The following is a 21890-nucleotide window of genomic DNA, read 5'->3' as shown; positions in this document are numbered from 1 at the left end:
TTGTTGGAAGAGGGTGTTTGCTATGACCAGTGAATTCTCTTGGCACAACTCTATTAGCTTTTGCCCTGCTTCATTCTGTACTCCAAGGCCACATTTGCCTGGTACTCCAGGTGTTTCTGGACTTCCCACTTTTGCATTCCAATCCTCTATAATGAAAAGGACATCTTTTTTGGGTGTTAGTTCTAGAAGGTCTTGTAGGTCTTCATAGAACCGTTCAACTCAGCTTCTTCAGTGTTACTGGTTGGGGCATAGACTTGGATTACCATGATATTGAAAGGTTTGCCTTGGAAACGAACAGAGATTATTCTTCATTTTTGAGATTGCATCCAAGTACTGCTTTTCGGACTCTTTTGATGACCATGATGGCTACTCCATTTCTTCTAAGGGATTCCTGCTCACAATAGTAGATATAATGGTCATCTGAGTTAAATTCACCCATTCCAGTCCATCTTAGTTCGCTGATTCCTAGAATGTCAACATTCACGCTTGCCATCTCCTGTTTGACCACTTCCAATTTGCCTTGATTCATGGACCTAACATTCCAGGTTCCTATGCAATATTGCTCTTTACAGCATCGAACCTTGCTTCTATCACCAGTCCCATCCATTACTGGGTGTTTTTTGTTTTTTTTTTGCTTTGGCTCCATCCCTTCATTCTTTCTGGCGTTATTTCTCCACTGATCTCCAGTAGCATATTGGGCACCTACTGACCTGGGGAGTTCATCTTTCAGTGTCCTATCTTTTTGCCTTTTCATACTGTTCATGGGGTTCTCGAGGCAAGAATACTGCATGGTTTGCCATTCCCTTCTCCAGTGGACCACAGTCTGTCAGACCTCTCCACCATGACCCGTCTGTCTTGGGTGGCCCCACACGGCATGGCTTATTTTCACTGAGTTAGACAAGGCTGTGGTCCATGTGATCAGATTGGCTAGTTGTTTGTGATTGTGGTTTCAGTTTGTCTGCCCTCTGATTCCCTCTCTCAGCGCCTACCGTCTTATGTATTTACTATTTAAAAAAAACAGTGCTAGGCAGGAGGCCTCCTGGTCCCCTTAAGTGTTTCTCCTAATTCTTGTGCTCTGTTCTGGCTTAAGGTGTAGCTCAGAGTGTTGGGAGTGAGGTGACTAAGTGCTGAGGCCTTGATGAGCCCAGGGACCTACTGTGAGCCTCATGCAGTGCCCACAGGGGCATGTACATCTGGGTGTTGGGAAGAAATGATACTGGATCTGTCTGCATGTGAGTTAGAGACAGGGATGGAACACGGGAGGAAACCGGCTCATGGGAGGAAACTGGCTCAGGCAGCATGGCGGTTGGCACGGGGGAGGAAATGGCTGCAGTTGAACAGGCCATTCACGGGGCAGGCTGGAGGGCGGGAATGTGTGTGGGCATCTTGATGCAGTGGGCTGAGCCCTGGGTCCTGCCCGCACTTGCTCTGTGGCCCTGTGGCTTCTGTCTCCAGTTGTGGAAGGGGTGAGATGGGGCTGCAGTGATAGCTGATGGCTTTGGCTCTGAAGTTGGGGACTTTGAGGTTCCTTGAAACAGCTGTGAGCCTCAGATTGGGGCATTTTGCAGGGAGTGATCAGAGTCCACTTGCTGGAGGCTGAAAAGCTGGCCCAGAAGGACAGCTTCCTGGGAATCCGAGGCAAGTCAGACCCCTACGCCAAGGTGAACATCGGCCTGCAGCACTTCCGGAGCAGGACCATCTATAAGAACCTGTCCCCCACCTGGAATGAGGTGTTTGAGGTGAGGGGCTCCTTAGTGGCTCCCAGGTGCTCTCCAGAGCTCCACTCTGGGCAGTACTGGCCCAAACAAGATGGGGTTCTGCCTTCATGGTCTTCACATACCCATGGGGTAGCACTGTGCCAGAGGCATGGCGTTGGGGACAGGCAGACCTACTTCTCAGATCCACTAGGCTTCTGGAGGTGGCCGCTCCCAGTGGAGTAGTTTATTGACTGATTCCTCCCTCTTTTCCTGACCAGAGGCAGCTTCATTGGAAGTTTCCAATTCACAGAACCTCAGGGGCAGTCCTGCCCCCTCTCAGAACCAGATGCCAGTAGCCTTAAGTTCTCCCTTAAGTTCAACCACAGTCCCTATTGTGGGTAGGGCAGGCCCACAGCCAGGTTGAGGGTCACAGCTTGGAAGCTGCAAGCCCCTGGCAGAAAACAGAGCAGCCACCCATCCGAGCCCCAACCCTGCCACGGTCTTACACAAGCTGCCTCTGAATCTCTGCATCCCACAGGAGAGGGCATCACTCCCTTCTTCCAGTAAGGTTCTCCCGGAACCAAGAAAGGCAGGAACCTACTTAGGGCTCCGAGCTTCCAGGAGGCAGGGCTGGAACTTGGCTCCCCTGAGGTCATGCTTGATGTCTGTTTCATCAGCTATTGGGGCCTGCAGGTCAAGTCACCTCTTTCCTCCCAGTTCATAGTGTATGAAGTCCCTGGGCAGGACCTGGAAGTGGACCTGTATGATGAGGATCCTGACAAGGACGACTTCTTGGGCAGGTGAGGAGGGCCAAGCTGGGCCTGGGGGTGCAGGGCTCTAGCCCTTGGGGTCATAGGTACTCCCACTTCCACCATTCAGGACTTGCAACTCCCACCACACTCTGACATGGTAACTGTGCCAGGCAGCCAGTACTGCCATTCCATACCGCTGCCATGGACCTCCTCCCCATGTCCCCTGGGTGTCTAGCCCTGAGTGCTAGCCCTCTGGAGGCATGGAGGGGGTCCTGAGGTTTGTGCACCATGGGCTCTGCTTTCTGTGCTCTTCATAATGTACCCAGAGTACCATCTGGAGCAGTGGGCAGGGCTAAGGCTAGCATGCATAGCCTGGCCCCAGCACCCAAGAAACATGTGCTCACTCTGTGGTGGAACAGAGCCTCTGTGCTCTCAGGATTGAAAGGGCTAGGGTGGGGCCATCAAAACCCCAAAATTACACTGGTCCAGCCATCCCAATTTCAGGAATCTCCTATAAAAAGCATTAGACCTCAATCATTTATTGCAGAACTATCTATGGTGGCAAAACAAAAAACCTGGAAGCATGACCAGACTCAGAGGACACTGGTTGAATATTTGAATAAATTTATCATTGCTAAACTACAGAATACCCTACAGCTTTTAAAAACGATGAGTAGGATCTATGTATGTTGACCATGAGGATATTCAGTATGGCTAAGGAAGTGGGGGAAGCAGTCGACATTTTTCTAGGGAGGATGTGTGTGTGTTCACATGTGCTGGTGTGGAAGCGACACCACTACTCATCTCAGAGGCTGAGATTAGGAGGCAGCAGAACAGTTTTACCCAGATCTCCATACTCCTAAGTTGTTTAGCTTGTTTCCATGTACATGTGATTTTAAAATGTAGAAACAAAATGGGACAGGCACAACCTAACAGGCTAAGAAATAGCTTACCACCAGATGTGACTTACCATTTTAAATTTCCATCTTAAAGGAGTTGTGACTTTTGTAACGTTACAGATTAGAAGTGCATCTGTGGTTCATGTTTTATGTAACTGATTTCAAGTGTGTTTTGAGGCCCAGCACATTTCTAACAGTTAACATGGAATTACATCCCAGCTGGGCTTTGTCAGGGTAGGTGGGAGGCACACGGTGAATGTGTTACCTTCTTTCACACACATGCCAACGATACTTAGCCCCTGGAGGGCATCTGAGGCAGTTTTGGAAGTGGAAGGGCCTGTTGGGTTGTTACAGTGACTGTGGGAGGTGGTGCCACTGGCATTTAGAGAACACAGGACAGAGAAGCTAAATCCCTGCAATGCATGGGCAGTTTCGTACAATGAAGACTCATCCCAGCCAAAATGCCAGTAGCACCCTCACTGAGCATCCAGAGCCAGTGTGTCCAGCAGCGTTAGCTTATTCCCCTCCGGGGGTCAGAGCTGCTTGCCTGCTTGGGCAGCATGCCCAATGGGAGCAGCCCCAGTGGCTAGACAGTTCTTCCTTAGCTTGAGCTCAAAGTGGTCTTCCATTCATTCTTGGGATGAATAAGGTCCTGTCTTGAGGTCCACTCAGATACTTGAAAACGTTTCAGAGTGGGCCTCCATGCCTGCTGCTGCCCCTGGGCTGAACTGACCTTCACTCCCTGTGTATTCCAGCCTGCAGATCTGCCTCGGGGATGTCATGACCAACAGAGTGGTGGATGAGGTAGAGTTGGCACCTGCAGCCCCTCCTTGTGGACAGCATTGCTTCCACCCCAAACTGTAGTACTGGCCTTCCATAACCACCTCTCCTAGCCCAGAGCCCACCCTGTCTGCTCTGGTTCACCTCTTCCCTGAAGCCCCTATCAGGGCCCTATGGAGTCTCACTGGCCCTGTCCCCAAGCTCCCCTCCCCATCCCCCTGCAGTGGTTTGCGCTGAACAACACAACGAGCGGGCGGCTGCACCTGCGGCTGGAATGGCTTTCACTGATCACAGAGCCGGACGCTGTGACTGAGGTGACTGCAGGGTGTCAGGCTTCTGGGCAGAAAGGTGGAGGCGGGCACTTGTGAGTGGTGTGTGGGGAGGAGGGAGAAGGAGGGAGCTGAAGCCGCAGATCTTGCTCAGGGTCCTCCGGCCAGCCCCACCTTCTGGAGAGCGTGTCCCTCAGCCCTCATCTCCACACAGGGTGGATGGGATCCTTAAAAGGTCTGTTAGTGCCTGTCAGCCCAGTTCATAGGAAGTCCACCAGTTCTGACTTGAGTCTGTCATGCTGCAGTTGTATTTTCAACAAAGAGCTAGGTTGTGAGGGAAGGGATGGCCAGTCTGGAGCCATGAAGAGGGCTCTCCTAAACTGGCCTGTCCCCTGCTTGTAGTGAGGGTCTGTGTCTGCTCGTAGGACCATGGGAGCTTTTCCACTGCCATCCTCGTGGTCTTCTTGGAGAGCGCCTGCAACCTGCCGGTGAGTGGTGACATGGCTAGAGCGTCACACACACCCTGCCTTGTGCCCGTCACTCTCAAATGTCCACATGTTGCTCATTCACCCTATTCTTCTCGTGTTGCAGAGAAGCCCTTTTGAGTACCTAAATGGTGAATATCAAGCCAAAAAGCTGTCCAGATTTGCCAGGGTAAGTGTGTGTGTGAAAGGAAGTGACAGCTCCTTTCCCCGAGTAAACACAGCTTCCAGTCTGCTGTGTACACAGCCTGGGGATGATGACTCAGTGGGGATCACTGAGTCTGCAGTGAGCTGAGCACGGGGCTCCTCCCACATCTGTTATGCCTGAGTCCCATGGTGGCTATGTGTCCATTTTTATTGCCATTTAAAAATAGGATCCAGGAAGCTAAGTGCCTGGGTCACACAGCTCAGGGGAAGCCAGAGCTCAGCTCCACCCTGTCTGTCTCCACAGCTCTAAGGAACAAGCACCTGTGTCCAGCCATGCCTCCTGTCTTTAACCTGGAAGCTCCCCACAGGGTCAGCCCAGCCCAGGTGCTGGCACAGTGATGACAGCCCAGGCCCCTGGGAGCACCAAGGAGGCCTTCTCTCAAAGGGAGGCAGCTTGGGTGGCCTCAGGTCCCATCGATGCTCCTGAGGGTTGAGGGGCAGGGTCTCAAGTTGGCACTGTGGGTGCTATCTCTATTTTGCGGATTTGTCCCCTCACAGAATAAAGTCAGCAGAGACCCTTCTTCCTACGTCAGGCTCTCTGTAGGCAAGAAGACACACCTGAGCAAGGTAAGATAGCTTGGTGTGCAGCCAAAGACTAAGGAAATGGGGGCCCCAACACTTCAGGGAGAGAAGCAAAAGTGAAGGTAATTAGCTTACACTGAAGTAGGTGCCAGAGCACATTATAGGTGCTTTATATCACTGTGTCTTGAAAATAACCTCACGAAAGAGTTCTATAGTTCAAGAATCTGGGGACCAGAGATCAGTGATTCCAAGAACTAGAAAGCAGAACCAGCGTTCCAGCTGAGGCATGGCTCTCAGCCTACGACATTTCCATCACCCCAGCAGCAGAAGTCCCCTTGCCTTTCCATCACCACCTCCCTGGGGAAGTGAGTTCTAGTGCTGGTGGGATTTCAGCCCCTGTGAGAGTTCCTGGCACACTCTCCTCACCTCTGAGTCTGGCTGCCCTGCCCTGTTGCCTCCCACGAGCTGCAGCATGTGTGGGTCTATCCCTGGGTGGACAGAGTGAGAGCAGAGGGCACTGGTACCCTGCTCCACCCAACCTAACCCTTCAGCGCTCCCTTTCTCTCCTGCCCCCAGACCTGTCCCTGCAGCAAGGACCCTGTGTGGAGCCAGGTGTTCTCCTTCTTCGTGCACAATGTGGCTGCTGAACAGCTGCATCTGAAGGTTTGCATGAAGTTGGGCTCTTGGAACAGAGCTCAGAGGTGTCTAAGCCGCAAGGGGTGGGGGCTTGAGCAGGTTCCCCAGGGAGTCAGGAGAGGATACTGAGGGCCCACATCTCATGAGCAGGTGCCCAAGGTCATTGGGAAGGAGGCTGTGGAAGGACAAACCCTTAAGTCCCATGGCACTCCCTGCCAGAGTCTCCAGTTTTTAAATATTAATAGCACCTAGTGTGGCCTGGGTTGAAATCTACTCAGGACATTAATGATGATGTACTTGGTCCCATCATAGAGCAGCACAGCTCATCAGTCCCTAAAGCCCTGAAGGCCCCAGGCAGCGACAAACTTGCCTCATACAGGTCATGGTTGCCTCTCCCCTGAGTCACTCTCTTGCCCTGACTGAAGGCAGGGACCAAGCCAGGTCTCATTTCCAGTCTTCAGAACAGAACCAGAGGCCAAGAGAAGCACAGAACATAGTTATTGAAGTAAACTCAGTCTTGGCTGGAGCCGAGTAGTGCTGGCGAGGGTGGGGCTTGGTTATCATCTTGTTTTGTGACTGGCCCATTGCCCAGGTGCTTGATGACGACCAAGAGTGTGCTCTAGGAGTGCTGGAGTTCCCCCTGTGCCAGATTCTCCCCCATGCAGACCTTACTCTGGAGCAGCGCTTCCAGCTGGACCACTCAGGCCTGGACAGCCTCATCTCCATGAGGCTGGTGCTTCGGGTAAATCTCTCCCCTTTCCCCCAGGGTGGGCAAGGGGTGGTCTGCCCCAGCACTAAGTATCTGCCCTGTGTTGCGAAGAAGTTCAGAGATGGATTCATATTTTTTAATATCAACTTCAGGATATTGTCAGCCATTTTCTCTTCAAATATTGCCTCTCCCAATCTTTTAATCCCTCCGTCTACATTTCCTTCGATTACATTGGACCTTATCATCTCCATGGCTTAACATGACCTGACCTTCATATTTTCTCTCTATCTCTTGGTGCTACCTTCTAATCGCCTCAGACCTGTTTTCCATACCACTAAATCTTTCTTTGGCTATGCCTAATCTGCCGTTAAACCTATTCATGGTTTTTATTTCAAAGGCTATTTTTTCATTTTTCACTTTATGTTTTCCAAATCTACAATATCTTTTCTTTGTTGTATTTTATTTTCATTTCTAGTCCATCTTTAATCATTTGAAAATACTTAAAATGTATGTCTGCTAATCCTGTTATCTGAAGATCTTGGGAGTTAAATTTTGATGTCTGTCGTGTCTGTTGGTGCTTTTTCACGGTGACTCATTTCTACACTTGGTAACTGGGGTTGCAGACATGTGTTCAGTGTTACCTTTGTGACTTGAAGTGAGGTTGTTCGCTTCCGAGGAAGTTCTGCTTTGGCTGCAGCCAGGCACCTCAGGAACATTATAAACCTGAGTCCATTTTTATATTAATTTTCAAACTTTGGATTTCGTGACTCCACAGGTTGTATAAATATGGATCCAGAATTCATAGGAGACAAACCTATACAGTACCATATTCTCAGGAAATACTTTTATTTCCCACTAGCCATAGTCCAGGCTGAGATATATTTCTTGTCATCAGTCTTTGCTGGTGAGTGAAATGTTTATCCTAGACTACTTTTTCACTAAACATATCCCACCTTCCTAGGTCCTACAATGACCCAAGGCCTCATCTCCAAACCCCTTGGATTCTAAGGTTGATAAATAACCCTGGGAAAGTTAACCTTTTTTCAGTTTTCTTTTTTTTGCCTTTTTTTTTTTTTTAAACCTAGGGATTTCCCTTACTTTCTTGTGAATTTGGCTATGCATTTAGAAATATGTTTGTTTCATTTTATTGAGCATTTCTAACAAGAGGTTTTACAGAATATTTTGATCACCATATTGCTGGAAATGGAAATTCCTGGGAAGAGTCTTAATGATTGATGGGAAAAGGAGAAGGAGAAACAATGGCTGAGGTTTGAAACTTCGGGAGCACATGATTGTATCTGGATAGAAAACACTGGATAGAAAGCAATGGTGAATAAGGTGGTGGTTAGAAATTATCACATCCAGAAGGCAGCTGGTGATATACAGGAAGGCTAAGGTAAATGGGTCAGGTCTCCAGCAACCAGAACTAGTATAGAGAAAAGGGAGTCACAACTGAGTCTTCATGACAGTTACTGAGGCAGCAAGAAAGGCATTGAGAAGGTTTGGTCAGAGGGAGCCAGAGGCAGAGAGGTTAAGAAGATAGGTCTGGGAGTAAAAATCCATTGGATTGGGCAGTCAGGAAGGAACAGAGTTTTGAGGAAACTGTTCCTTCCAGAAGAGAAGGAACCATTTCCCAGGGGTGAAGGTGAGAGCAGACGGGGAGAAAGTGCAAGTGGTGTGCCAGTCCATAAACAACCCTGTCATCTGCTTACAGTTCCTGCACTTGGAAGAACGGGAGCTGGGAAGTCCATACACAGGACCTGAAGCCCTAAAGAAAGGCCCTCTGTTCATTAAGAAGGTCACCGCCAACCAAGACCCTAGAGCCCCACCCCAGGGAGAGGGCCTTACAGATCCAGACCCTGCTTCTGAGATCAAGCAAGCCGCCAAGAACACCACTTCTGCCACCATCACTGCCACCAAGCCCATGCTTGAAGAGACGGGCCCAGAGCCCAAAGGCAAGGACAGTGCACCCATGGGGAAGAAGAGTCCGGCCACTATCTACCTGGCTGTGCCAGGCCCCCACTCTCCGGGGCCCATCAAGTCACCCAGACCCATGAAATGCCCTGCCTCCCCATTCGCATGGCCACCCAAAGGGCTGGCTCCCAGCATGTCCTCGCTCAACTCCCTGGCCTCTTCCTGCTTTGACCTGACAGATATCAGCCTCAACATTGAGTATGCACCTCTCTGCTTAATATTTTCTAAAATGACCTGCATGAAAAATACCTCCCTGGATGGAAAAGTAGATATGAACTTACTTTTCTATGCAAGTCCTGGTTTTTCATAAAATGGTTTCATAAGGGGGCATGGTGGGATAGAAAGAACACAGCATGTGGGGAGAGAAAGCACGTGTGGATGTGCCCAAAACTCTGGTGGGGCTCTAGCAATATACCAACTATAAAACAGTGCTGGGCTTTTGTTGGTAAGGTTCCTTACAGCAAAAACATACCTTGGATCCTAAAGAGTTATTTATACTGAGATGATATGGAAAGCCAAGAATGTGGAATTACATAATCAATGGCTGCTATTTATTAAGTGTTGACTCTGGGCTTAGCAACTGGATCTTCACAGTAACCCTAAAAGACAGAACTTACTATTATAAAGGTTGAGTAACTTGCCCAAGGTTCTACAAGAAATCATAGTATAAAGGGAGATGTTGCTAGAGAGTTCTTCCTATGGTACCATGCTCTCCCTACAGTGAAGTAGGATAATTATACATGAATGCGGGATAGGAAGTAATTCCAACTAAAAGGAACCTTACTGAGAACTAATCTGTTAACTGACATGCTTCTTGGGGGTGGGGGGAGAGGCCAGCACCCGTAATGGCAAGAGAAATGACAAGCCCTTTCTTTACAGAGGCGGGGAGCTTGGGCATCGGGGGCTGGGTGAGATTCAGCTCACGGTGCGCTATGTGTGTCTGCGGCGCTGCCTCAGCGTGCTCATCAACGGCTGCAGGTAAAGAGGCGCTAGGACCAGGAGAGATCCCTTGGGAGCATCAGGTGACCAGAAATCAGTGGGGGCACTTGGAGCAATGGCAGGGGCAGGCAGCCCCAAGGTAGACACTTGGAAGGAATGAGGTTCGAATGCTCTAACAGGATCCTCGATGGAGCTGACAGGCTCCAGAATCAAGGGTGTTGCTCAGACACATCTGCTGCAAAGCTGTCTGGGGTGCCCTGGAGCCAGGACATTTTCTCAAGCATCTTCAACTTCCTTTACATGGAAAAGTACTTGGCTCTACCCCAAACTTCATAAAAACACATGTTTTTAAAACCACGCATCTGATGTTTTGTCCTCCAAATTCTGCAGACTTTTGATTTTTTTGGTCTAGATTACAGGGCATTTTTATCCCCAAGGCTATCTAAAGCTGTATGGCTAGTACTGCTTTCTCCAAATGAGTACTTTCAGTATTTCAAAATGAGGGGCCTTTTTCTTTAATGTGTTTGAAACCAAATCAGAAACCTGACGCCCTGTACCAGCAGTGGAGCTGATCCCTACGTCCGAGTCTACTTGTTGCCAGAAAGGAGGTGGGCAAGTCGTAAGAAGACCTCAGTGAAGCGGAAGACCCTGGAGCCCCGGTTTGATGAGACGTAAGTGGCCCAGGTGGCCTGCTTAGAGTGTCTCAGCCACGTGAGTATTTGCTGAGTACCTCCTGTGTGCCTGGCAACTGCCAGATGCTGGGAAGGGCTGGGGTTGAACAGGACACCAACACAGTCATGAAGCTTCTACATTTTGTGGGAGAAAAGGACTGCCAGAGAAGTTTAGCAAAAGTTACCCATTTTTCTTGCCTGTGTGGACCAAAGCGTTCCTGATTATGAAATGTTCCACACTCTTTCTCTTTAAACGAATCCCCTTTGGCAGCAAAAAGATTTGAATCTAGTCAGATGTTTGTTTTCAAACATAAATAAACATACCTTGAACCTAAGGACCTAAAATTTCCTCCAAAGTTCCAAGCTCTTTGGCCTGTCTTCACTCCTGTAACAAGCATAGGTGGAACAGATACCCTCCCCCAGTGTGTCCACCCATGTCCTTGGGGACAAAATTAGTAGACAGAGTCTAATCACATTTCTTGCTTTTGATGAGTCTGTGGTGGTAAGTCTTATCTTTAATATTCTTATTCTTGATTTCAAGTTGATCACAAGGTACTTGCTTGTTTTTGCTGTGGGATCCTAAGAGAAGACATTGCTAGCCAGCCTAGGATGAATTACCTAATGATGTTTGTTTCCGCTTATCTTGATCAATAACTACTCATTTTAAAAAGAGTTGTACTGAGTTCTTTTATGGGTCATGTCTAAAGACTAATATGTTCCTTCAAAAGCTATATTTTTAGTTCATTGATATCAAGAAAGAATGTGGGGAGAGAGAATTAATTCGTTCAATATTTATTGAACACTTCTATTAATATTAGGCACCATCCTATATTCTGCAGTCACACAAGTGAAACATATTGCCTTCAAAGGGAGCTCTGACATAAAAGGATGTCAAAATTGCTATGTGGGAACACAGGAGGTTGACTTTTGTGACAAACCTAATCTGTTAGTAATTCTCTCTCAAAATTTTAACAGCAAGATATGCCTGGATTATCTACAAGGCAGACTTGGCAACCTTGATCTTAAATGTAAACCTAGAAGTAAAGAGTTCAGAGGTCTCTTGTTGAGTACATGATTGACACCATATACATTATAATTAAAATATCTAAAGTTAAAGATAAGAGAATCTTAAAAACAGCGAGAGAAAAACAAGTAATTACGTTATAAGGGAGCCCACCCCCCCCCGACCCCAGCCCCCAACATAAGACTATCAGCAGAAACTTTGCAGGCCAGAATGGAGTGGCACAAAATATTCAAAGTGCTGAAAGAAAAATGCTTCCAACCAAAAACACTCTACTGGGGAGACTTATTCAGAATTGAAGGAGGCTGCTTTAGTACCCTACTTTCATCAAAGGATAGATCATCTGATAAATTCAATAAGGAAACATTAGCTGTATATGACTTGCTAGACCAGATGAACTGGTCTAATACATAGAAGAGTCCATCCAGAAGCCGCAGAATACACAGTCTCAAGTGCACACAGAACATTCTCCAGGATACATTATATACTAGGCTGCCACAAACAAGTGTTAAATTTAAGAAGACTAAAATCACGTTAAGAAATCAAGACAAATAAGATATGTTCAAAGAAAATGGAAATTTAACATAACATAATTTATGGGATGTAGCAAAAACAGTTCTAAAAGGAAACTTCATAACAGTAAATGCATATATCATAAACAAGAAAAATCTCAAACCACCTAACCTTACATCTCAAGGAACAAGAAGAAGAATAAACAAAGTCTGAAGTTAACACAAGAAAGGAAATAAACTTCAGAGTGGAAATAGAGACTAAAAAAACAGTAGAAAAAAAAAAAAATCAATGAAACTTAGAGCTTTGAAAAGAAAATCAAAATTGATAAATCTTTAGCTAGACTCACCAAGGGAAAAAAAAAGAGGACAAAAAAGAGGAAACAGAAGCTGTAAAATTGATACCACAGAAATACAAAGGATCATAAGAGACTATGAATAGTTATATATCAAACAAATTAGATAACCTAGAAGGAAAAGATAAATTCCTAGAAAGAAAACTTACCAAGAGTGAATAATGAAGAAACAGAAAATGTAAACAGACTGCTAACTAGGAAGAAGTTTAAATCAGTAGTCAAAAATCACCCAACAAACAGGTCCAGGGACCACACAGCTTCACTAGTGAACTCTACCAAATATTCGAAGAATTAATACTATTCCTTCCCAAACTCTTCCAAAATATAGATGAGGAAACACTTGCAGACCCACTTTACAAGACCAGTACTCTCACCAGGTTTATTCAACACAGTATTGGAAAGTCTAGCCATAGCAATCAGACAAGAAGAAGAAAAAAAAGAAAACCGTCACTGTTTGAAGATGACATGGTGCTTTATAAAGAAAATCCTAAAGATGCCACCAGAAATCTATTATAATGAATTCAGTAAAACTGCAGGATACAAACCTAATAAACAGAAATCCACTGCATTTCTATACACTAACAACAAAGTATCAGAGAAATTAAAACCATTTACAACTGCACCAAAAAGAATAAAATATCTAGGAGTAAATCTAATCAAGGAGGTAAGAGACCCTGTACTCTGAAAACTAAGACACTGATGGAAGAAATCAAAGACAACACAAACAAATGGAAAGATACATTATGCTTATGAATTGGAAGAATAATGTTAAAATGTCCATACTATACAAAGCAATCTATAGATTCAATGCAATCAAACTTCTAATGGCATTTTTCACAGAAATAGAAAATCCTAAAATTTGCATAGAACCACAAAAGAGTCAAAGCAATTTTGAGAAAGGTGAACAAAGCTGGAGGCATCATACTCCCTGATGTCTTCAGGCATCAAACTATATTACAAAGTTATAATAATCAAAACAGTATGGTACTGGCATAAAGAGACATCAATGGTACAGAATAGAGAGCCCAGAAATAAACCCACACATATATGGCCAATTAACTTATGACAAAGGAGACAAGAATGTATAATAGGGGAAGCACAGTCTCTTCAGCAAGTAGTGTTGGGAAAACTGGACAGCCACATGCAAATGAATAAAATTCAACCACTATCCTACACTGTACACAAAAATTAACTCAAATGGACTACAGACTTGAATGTAAGAGCTGAAACTATGAAACTCTTAGAAGAAAACTTAGGTGAGTTAAACTCACTGACATCAGTCTTGGTGATGATTTTTTGGATTAGACACCAAAACCAAAGGCAACTAAAGCAAAACTAAACAAGTGAGGCAACTTGAGACCACATTAAAATGCTTCTACACAGCAAAGGAAACCAACAAAATAAAAAGACAACCTACCAAATCGGAAAAAATCTCGTAGATCATATATGGTAAGCAGTTAATATCCAAAATCTATATTAAAACTCACAGAACTCTACAGCAAAAAAAAATCTGATTAAAAAATGAGCCAAGGCTCTGAATAGACATTTTTCTGAAAAAGAAATATGGATGGTTAGTAGGTACATGAAAAGATACTCAACATCATTAGTCATTAGGGAAATGCAAATCAAAACCACAATGAGATATCACCTCATATCTGTGAAAATGGTTATTATAAAAAATAACAAGTGTTGGTAAGGATATGGAGAAAAGGGAACCCTTGGGCACTGTTGGTGGGAATGTAAATTGGGGCAGCTATGGAAAACAGTATGGAGGGTCCTCAAAAAAAATTAAAAAAATAGTACTACCATACTTCCAGGCAATTCTACTTCTGTGTATTTATTAAAACAACGGTAATTCAAAATGATATATGCACACCTGTATTCACTGTGGCATTACTTACAATAGCCAAGACATGGAAACAACCTGCTACTGCTAAGTCACTTCAGTCGTGTCCGACTCTGTGCGACCTCATAGACGGCAGCCCACCAGGCTTCCCTGTCCCTGGGATTCTCCAGGCAAGAACACTGGAGTGGGTTGCCATTTCCTTCTCCAATGCATGAAAGTGAAAAGTGAAAGTGAAGTCGCTCAGTCATGTCTGACTCTTCACGACTCCATAAAAAAAGAAGTCTTGCCATTTTCAACATGGATAGACCTTGAGGGCATTCTACTAAGTTAAATAAGTTAGAAAAAGATAATTACTTATGATCTCACTTATATGTGGAACCTAAAAATACCAAAAAACCAACCAAACAAAAAAACCCAAGCTCAGAGATATAGAGATTGGTGGTTGCCAGAGGTGGGGATTAGGGTGTGTGTGAAATAGGTGACAGGGGTCAATAGGTACTAATTTCCAGCTATTAAGTGAGTAATTCATGGGGATATAATGTATAGCATGGTGACTATAGTTAATAATACTGTATTACATATTTGAAAGTAGCGAGGAGAATGGATCTTAAAAGTTCTCATCACAAGAAAAAAAATTTTTTGTAACTATATGTAGTGATAGATGTTACTTAGACTGATCATTTTATAACATACAAATCACATCATTATTAGACACATAAAACTAATAATGCTATGTCATTTATATCTCAATTTAAAAAATTAAGAGATATTATAGGATTATATTAAATCATGCATGTCAAACTTCTGAAAAGTGTAAAGCACTATTGAATTTAAAGAATCTTCACTCAATTTAAAAAAATTTAAAGATTTTTTTTTTTTTTAAATCCTGAAGGAGTCCAGAGGCCTCTTGTGAGTATGTGACAAAGCTTGTATACTAAGATTCCTCTGCCTTACTCCACAGGCACAAGTGGGAAAAGGACACTTTTTTCCATGCAATTTCAGCAAAACTAACTATTCAGCATCCTAGCCCTTAGTTGGTCAGAAAAAACAAAAAGGGATTGAGGTGGTACTATGAGCAGGCAGAGTTCAGAGAGAGAAGGGACAGCTGAACAGAGTGACAACCAGAGTAGAGTCAGAGAAAGAAAGAAGCAACCCCAAAGCACAGTAGTCCAAAGAAGTTCTCAAGAGGGGTAAATGGCCTCTTGACACTTCCAGGTTTTGTAACAGGTCAGTGATTATCTATGATAATGATGCAGCAAGTAATTGCTGTAACCTAATACTGCTCTAGATTCTTTATAGTATCTAGAACAGTAGACAGTCTGTATCTTCTGTTTTAAAGGTAGGAAAATGGATGAAACACTAGAGATTTTCAATGAAAATAATTAAAATATATAAATCTCATTTCTGACTTTCTGCTCCTTACAGATTTGAATTTTTTGTTTCCATGGATGAAGTACAGAAGAGGTCACTAGATGTCGCAGTGAAAAACAGTAGACCACTTGGTTCACACAGAAGGAAGGAACTGGGAAAGGTAAGTACAAAAGGGGATCTTGGTACTCTTTCCCTCCTGGTGGCTACCTGGAGTTCACAGGTGGAACACATCCTTGCTGAAATTTTGATGCGATCATCAGTTTGTTATCAGAACTGACTTTAAGGAAGATACAGCCTCACTGGGAGGTTTTTTGTTTTGTGCCTTTTAAAAAATACTCTTAAAACTAAAGTATATAAATTAATAAACCCTATTTTAAGAAACTCAAGAACATCCAAGTTCATCACTACAAAAGTATTTGAACCTCTACTATGATATTAAGTATTGTTTTCACAAGTACAGCATTGTGTGAAGCTTGGATCTTCTCATTATGTCAAGACTTTTGTGGTGAATGTTATTTTAACTTAAAGTTAGAAGTAAAGGAAATATAATCCTCAGGAAGGAGAGACAAAAAAGAATGGTATTTGTATACTCTGTAGTTGTTGTATTTTAAACATTATCTTATGCTCATTCTTTAAAGCCCACTCTGTGAAGTAGGTGATGATATTCCCATTTTTATTGTTGAGAAAACTATAGTGTCTTGCTTAAAATTCTGGATCAGTTTGTAAGTAAAGGCAAGCTGTTTTCTCTAAAACATTCGTTAAGTAAATTCCTGAGGTACAACTGCAAATAGCAGTTCACCTTTTCCTAGGACACTGAGGTTGGTGTCAGTACTATCCTTCTGGAGAGGTTCTATATATTCAAAGTCAAAGGAAAAAGAACTATTGCTCAAAACTCAAGGAGGCCTTTTTTAGGATCAGTTTCATTTATCCCAATATGTTTCCATTTAATGCAGTTTTGAGGACAAGAACTGATAATTTGTGCTTGTTTAGGTACTGATTGACTTATCAAAAGAAGATCTGATTAAGGGCTTCTCACAGTGGTAAGTGAGTGGTTTCATTTTATCACATTAAATCTGCTACTCAATTTATTTCAGGTGGTTGCCTATATTCTCTTTTCAAAGTTCTTCCCTCTTATCAAGGAGGGGGACATTATCACTTTTACTTAAGGCTTTAATGCTTACAGACTTCACTTATCTAAAGAACTTATCTGTAAGCTTATCTGTAAGCTCTAGTCTTAACCCTGGCTGGTCAACTTACAGAGATGAGTTCTGCTGGTCCCATAGGCCCAAGTAGGACAGACTAGGCCACTTGTCCTGATATTGCTACACCACACTCGCCAATACTAACACAAGTCCAAATCCAACTGTCTTACAGGTATGAGCTGACTCCAGATGGACAGCCTAGAAGTTGATGATGAACAACATCTTTATTTTTTAAATATGTACATATGTATATTTTATAATTTAAATCACAATAGCAATTTGAAAATACACATATGTGTGGGTGTATATATATACACATACATATGTGTATATATACACATACACACATTCTTGTGTGCAGTATAACTGCATGACTGGATAGTATTATGCAGTGGTAAACACATGTAAAAGCAAGAACTACTCTTTCTTGGTTGGGTTTAATTGTTTAAATCCAAAAAGAAGTGGGGTATTTGTGCCTAACAAATGATCAGAACCTCAGTGGTGAATTTTCACTGACTTAGGACATGCATGAATGTCTACACCAAGTGTCCTGTCTTAGACACAGAAGATGAGGGAGGTCCATTTGTGGAGCAGCTGTCAGTACTCCTGGGCAGGGACTGACGCAGGGAGGAAGGTTTTTTTATGGGACTAAAAAGTGACCCACCCAAAAGTTCTGAGAGCTAACTCTACCTAAGCTCTACTGGCTGCCACCTTTGGTACTTCTCTGGAGGTTTGCTCCTGTATCTACTGTGAAACTAAAACATACTTTCCTGATGACAACCATGTTAGTGATATACCTATATACCTTGAGTTAAGTACTTCAGTGTGGGATAGCCTGGAATCAAACTCCAGCATGTGGCATTATTTCTATTAAGAAAATGCAAACAGAGTTTCAAGCCCAGGCCTGTCTGCACTCCCATAGCAGAGCACTAGAGACTGGAGTGCCAGCGAGAACAGGGGCTTTCTGTATCTCTCTTAGATAGGTTTGGGAATTCTGTTCCACTTTTCTGAGGGCTGATTCACCTACACAACATTAAAAACCAATTATGTAAACTGTATATTTAAACAAGTGCCTCTTTTGCATTTCAGACTTTATAAAACCAAATATTCTTGTCATTTCTCGTGTTCCTAGAGCTGCTGTCAAGTCTTCTTGTCACCTGTCCGCTCAGGCAGCACCCCTGCCCTTGCTTCCTCTCCCACCACTGCTCTCACTGCCGCTTTTCTAAAGAATGGTAACATCTTAAAACAAAGTTTCTGTCAGGTTACTCTCACTTATAAATGATCTCTTTCCTGTTTTCTACAAAATTCAAGCCCACTCCTTGTATTTTAGACTGAAAACAATCAGGTCTCCAGTTTTTGGCTGCCTTATTCATGTGCAGATGCTCTGTTCCAGAACTATCCAAATATATCCTGCTTACTAATCCTACTCACCTCTTAGAGGCCTGTGTCAAACCTAGCTCCTCCATTGAGCCAGTGCACACTGAAAGGACCTCTCCCCCAACCTACAGCATCTACTATCAACATTCTACATTTTTCATTTTAAAAATTCCCTGCCTTTAATTTTAAAAAATGTTTATTAAATATCTACTAAAGTCATATGCTAAGAAACTATCTGTATTGTGTTTGGTATTTGATGCTTCTGTTTACTTTCTAATTAACCTCAAGTTACTTGAATTTTTACCCCCATCATCCAAGACTAAGTACAAGACTTAGTACATCCATGCTAAGTACATGGCAGATGTGTAATAAAATTTGTTTTTGCTGTTTTGAGTGACAAGTTCTCATTATAAAATAGGACAATTGATGCCTGTCCTATCTACCTCACAGCAGCATTGTAATGTTCACTAAACAGACAAGTTCCTTGAAACGATAAAGTACCAGAGGAATAAATGGAATGTATCATATATCATTTCCTGAATATTAGCAACCCTAAAGCAACTACTTGAGCAAAATGGCAGACAACACAGACAAGTGAAAACCTATCCTTCCTGTAGTCCAAACACACAGAAAACCTAATTAAACCATAAATTTTAAGCATGATTTTAAACATGAATGACTAAAAAGTAACACAGGTTAAGTTCCAATGATAGTTCAAAAAGAAAATCTAAAGTAGCATATAGGAACTGAAGAGGGTGTTTTGAAGAGAACCAGAATTTTAGCACACCGGATAAAAGGTAAAGCTACTATGTAAGGGATGTGGAGCCTGGAAAGTTTTGTCCTCACAAAACACCTTGGCTGAGAATGAGGACAAGGAACTGGTTGTCAGCAATGGGTGGAAATAATCAACTACTCTCTCCTATCGGGAACATGGAGTCTGAAGTTACACACAACTGATTTAGTTTGGAAACCTCGAAACTAATGTGAAGATGGGTTTAGAACCTGGAACCATGTCAAGCCCTGACTGGGGCAACCACAAAATTGCCCCTAGGGTTGTGATTCCCATCTAGGACACACGTGGAACCACCACAGCAGATATTCCCACTAAAAGAAAGCTCACAGGCAAAAAAAAAAAAAATTTTTTTTTAGTATGAAGCACATGGGAATACCAAATTGAAAAATGGCCACTGGATGTATTTCAGCAAGAAACAAAATGTAACATAAAGCAGGAATGGCTTGTGGAAAACAACAGAGAGTAAGGTAAACCTAAATAAGTCTTGACTGTTTTAAACAAGGAAGCAAGCAACCTAAAATGTCTGCAAAACTGGGCTAGTACTGACATCTAAGAGCCTTGAAGCTGGTTCAGAGGAATGTTAAAAGTATTCAAGTCCTTATTTAAGAAGCTAAGGAGTTTTGCACCCCACTCCAGTACTCTTGCCTGGAAAATCCCATGGACAGAGGAGCCTGGTAGGCTGCAGTCCATGGGGTCGCTAGGAGTTGGTCATGACTGAGCGACTTCACTTTCACTTTTCACTTTCGTGCATTGGAGAAGGAAATGGCAACCCACTCCAGTGTTCTTGCCTGGAGAATCCCAGGGACGGGGGAGCCTGGTGGGCTGCCGTCTATGGGGTCACACAGAGTCGGACACAACTGAAGCGACTTAGCACTTAGCACTAAGGAGTTTTATATTTTAAAATATAGCTTTGTATGTGGCAGTTACTAGTTACCTTTCAGCTCCAAATCAACCCATCTTGGCCCTGCTTTGATATTAGAAATAACACAGCCTCCTCCCCTCTGCCAGGGGTCTTGATGTTAGGCTTATCAATTGAGGACACTGCAAGGCCCGAGTGGGAAGAAGGGGGTTTTTCTTCCTTTACTGAGGTGCCCTTATCCATGGCAGCTAGCTGACTGTCGTGTGAGGCTGTTCTCTGTTACCTAAGCACCTGCCACAGTTTACTCTTGGCTCATGCCCTTGGGCCCTGCAACCATAAACACAGTCTTCATGGTTCAGCACCATCCAACACCCTCTGGCAAGTTTATTTGCCACAAGTGGGTTGCCTGTTCCTGTGGCAGCCAGACCTCTACTCAGAGGTTTAAATATCAGCCTCGTGGGAAGGCACTCTTAAGTTCGTTTCTTGTTCACTCTCCTTTATTCCTGGGGGTGGTATCTGCTTTCTCAAGTCACTACTGCATACTCCTTAGAGTCCTCTTTTGTTTCCTTTTAGCAGTTAACTACTTTTACTAGTCAGCAATTCTTATTTTAAATGTTTCCTGTTAGGCTACCTGTGCAATGTAGTTTTTGTCTTCTGACCTGACCTTGACTTAAGTGTGTATTAAAATTTTTAAGATAACCAATAATATAGAGTAACAATAGAAAAATCAATAGAGTTGAAATATAAAACTTCCAAATCAGTAGTGAAGAATAAAAATTCAACACTGCTCCAAAAAAATAGGAAAGAAGAAAAAAGTAGCATTGAAAAATATGATTAAAAAAAAAAACAAAAGATAGGCAAAAGACTTCTAAATATACTTGTAATCATAGTAAGTGAAGTGAAAGTCACTCAGTCATGTCCAATTCTTTGTGACCCATGGACTATATGGTCCATGGAATTCTCTAGGCCAGAATACTGGAAGTAGGTAGCCACTCCTTCTCCAGGGGATCTTCCCAACCTAGGGACTGAACCCAGATCTCCCACATTGCAGGCAGATTCTTTACCAGCTGAGCCACAATCATAGTAAAGGCACTATTAAAACTTATTATGTCAAATTCCGTGAAAATTAAAAATATGCTATTTACAAGAGGTTCTCTCCAAATACACAGAAGTGTTGAAAGTAAAAGGATGAAAATGACAAACCCAAGGGTAGTTTAGACTTCTGTTTATAGTAATGGTACCAAGTGAAAGTTGTTCAGTCATGTCCGACTCTTTGGGACCCCATGGTCTGTAGCCTGCCAGGCTCCTCTGTCCGTGGAATTCTCCAGACCAGATTACGGGGATGGGTATCCATTCCCGTCTCCAGGGATCTTCCCAACCCAGGGATCGAACCCAGGTCTCCGACACTGCAGGCAGATTCTTTACCATCTGGGCCACCAGGGAAGCCCAAGAATACTGGAGTGGGTAGCCTATCCCTTCTCCCATGAATCTTCCCAACCCAGGAATTGAACTGGGGCCTCCTGCTTTGCAGGCGGATTCTTTACCAGCCGAGCTACCAGGGAAGCCCAACATCATGCTTAACGGTGAAGCATTAAAAGATTTCCTTTTGAAATCTGCAACAAGAAAGGGTTGATTCCTATCACCACTTCTACTCAGCCCTATATTGTGGCCTATGTAGTTGGGTAAGGAAAAACAGGTATATCTGACCAAAACTGTTGTTATATGCAGATGATATGATCATAAGTATGAAAATCCAAAATAATCTAAAGATATACTGCTAGAGTTAATCAGAGTTTCCAGCAAGAATGTTGAATACAAAGTAAATATTTAAAAATCAATTATAGTTCTCTATTTCTGAAACAGTTGGAAAGTGAAATTTTAAAAAGACAACTTATAAATGCATAAAGATCAGATACTATGAATGTATCTGGCAATAATCCCTACAGGAAAATTATGAAACTTTATTACAGAATGTTAAAATAAACCTAACCAAGTGGAAAGCTATGCTACAGTAGGAGT

The 21890-nt window shown here is 43.4% G+C and overlaps 1 protein-coding gene across 1 annotated transcript in view; it reads left to right on the top strand.

Annotated features, from left to right (window-relative positions):
* The window catches only part of ESYT3 (extended synaptotagmin 3), a 55695-nt gene extending 37083 nt beyond the window's left edge, over nt 1-18612 (top strand). Inside the window, exons 9-23 of the mRNA XM_002685050.6 lie at nt 1569-1739; nt 2415-2497; nt 4104-4152; nt 4353-4442; nt 4823-4885; nt 4989-5051; nt 5585-5653; nt 6185-6271; nt 6837-6986; nt 8668-9125; nt 9807-9905; nt 10406-10537; nt 15695-15800; nt 16631-16680; nt 17015-18612. Of these exons, the coding sequence (XP_002685096.2) occupies nt 1569-1739; nt 2415-2497; nt 4104-4152; nt 4353-4442; nt 4823-4885; nt 4989-5051; nt 5585-5653; nt 6185-6271; nt 6837-6986; nt 8668-9125; nt 9807-9905; nt 10406-10537; nt 15695-15800; nt 16631-16680; nt 17015-17051 (1707 nt within the window). The 3' untranslated portion in view covers nt 17052-18612. The remainder of the gene's footprint in view (nt 1-1568; nt 1740-2414; nt 2498-4103; nt 4153-4352; nt 4443-4822; nt 4886-4988; nt 5052-5584; nt 5654-6184; nt 6272-6836; nt 6987-8667; nt 9126-9806; nt 9906-10405; nt 10538-15694; nt 15801-16630; nt 16681-17014) is intronic.
* The last annotated feature ends 3278 nt before the right edge of the window (nt 18613-21890 follow it).

The sequence above is a fragment of the Bos taurus genome, chromosome 1 (genome assembly GCF_002263795.3).
Source record: "Bos taurus isolate L1 Dominette 01449 registration number 42190680 breed Hereford chromosome 1, ARS-UCD2.0, whole genome shotgun sequence".
In the NCBI taxonomy this organism is placed as follows: domain Eukaryota; kingdom Metazoa; phylum Chordata; class Mammalia; order Artiodactyla; family Bovidae; genus Bos; species Bos taurus.
The sequence above is the reverse complement of the archived record's forward strand: the minus strand, read 5'-3'. Positions and strand labels throughout refer to the sequence as shown.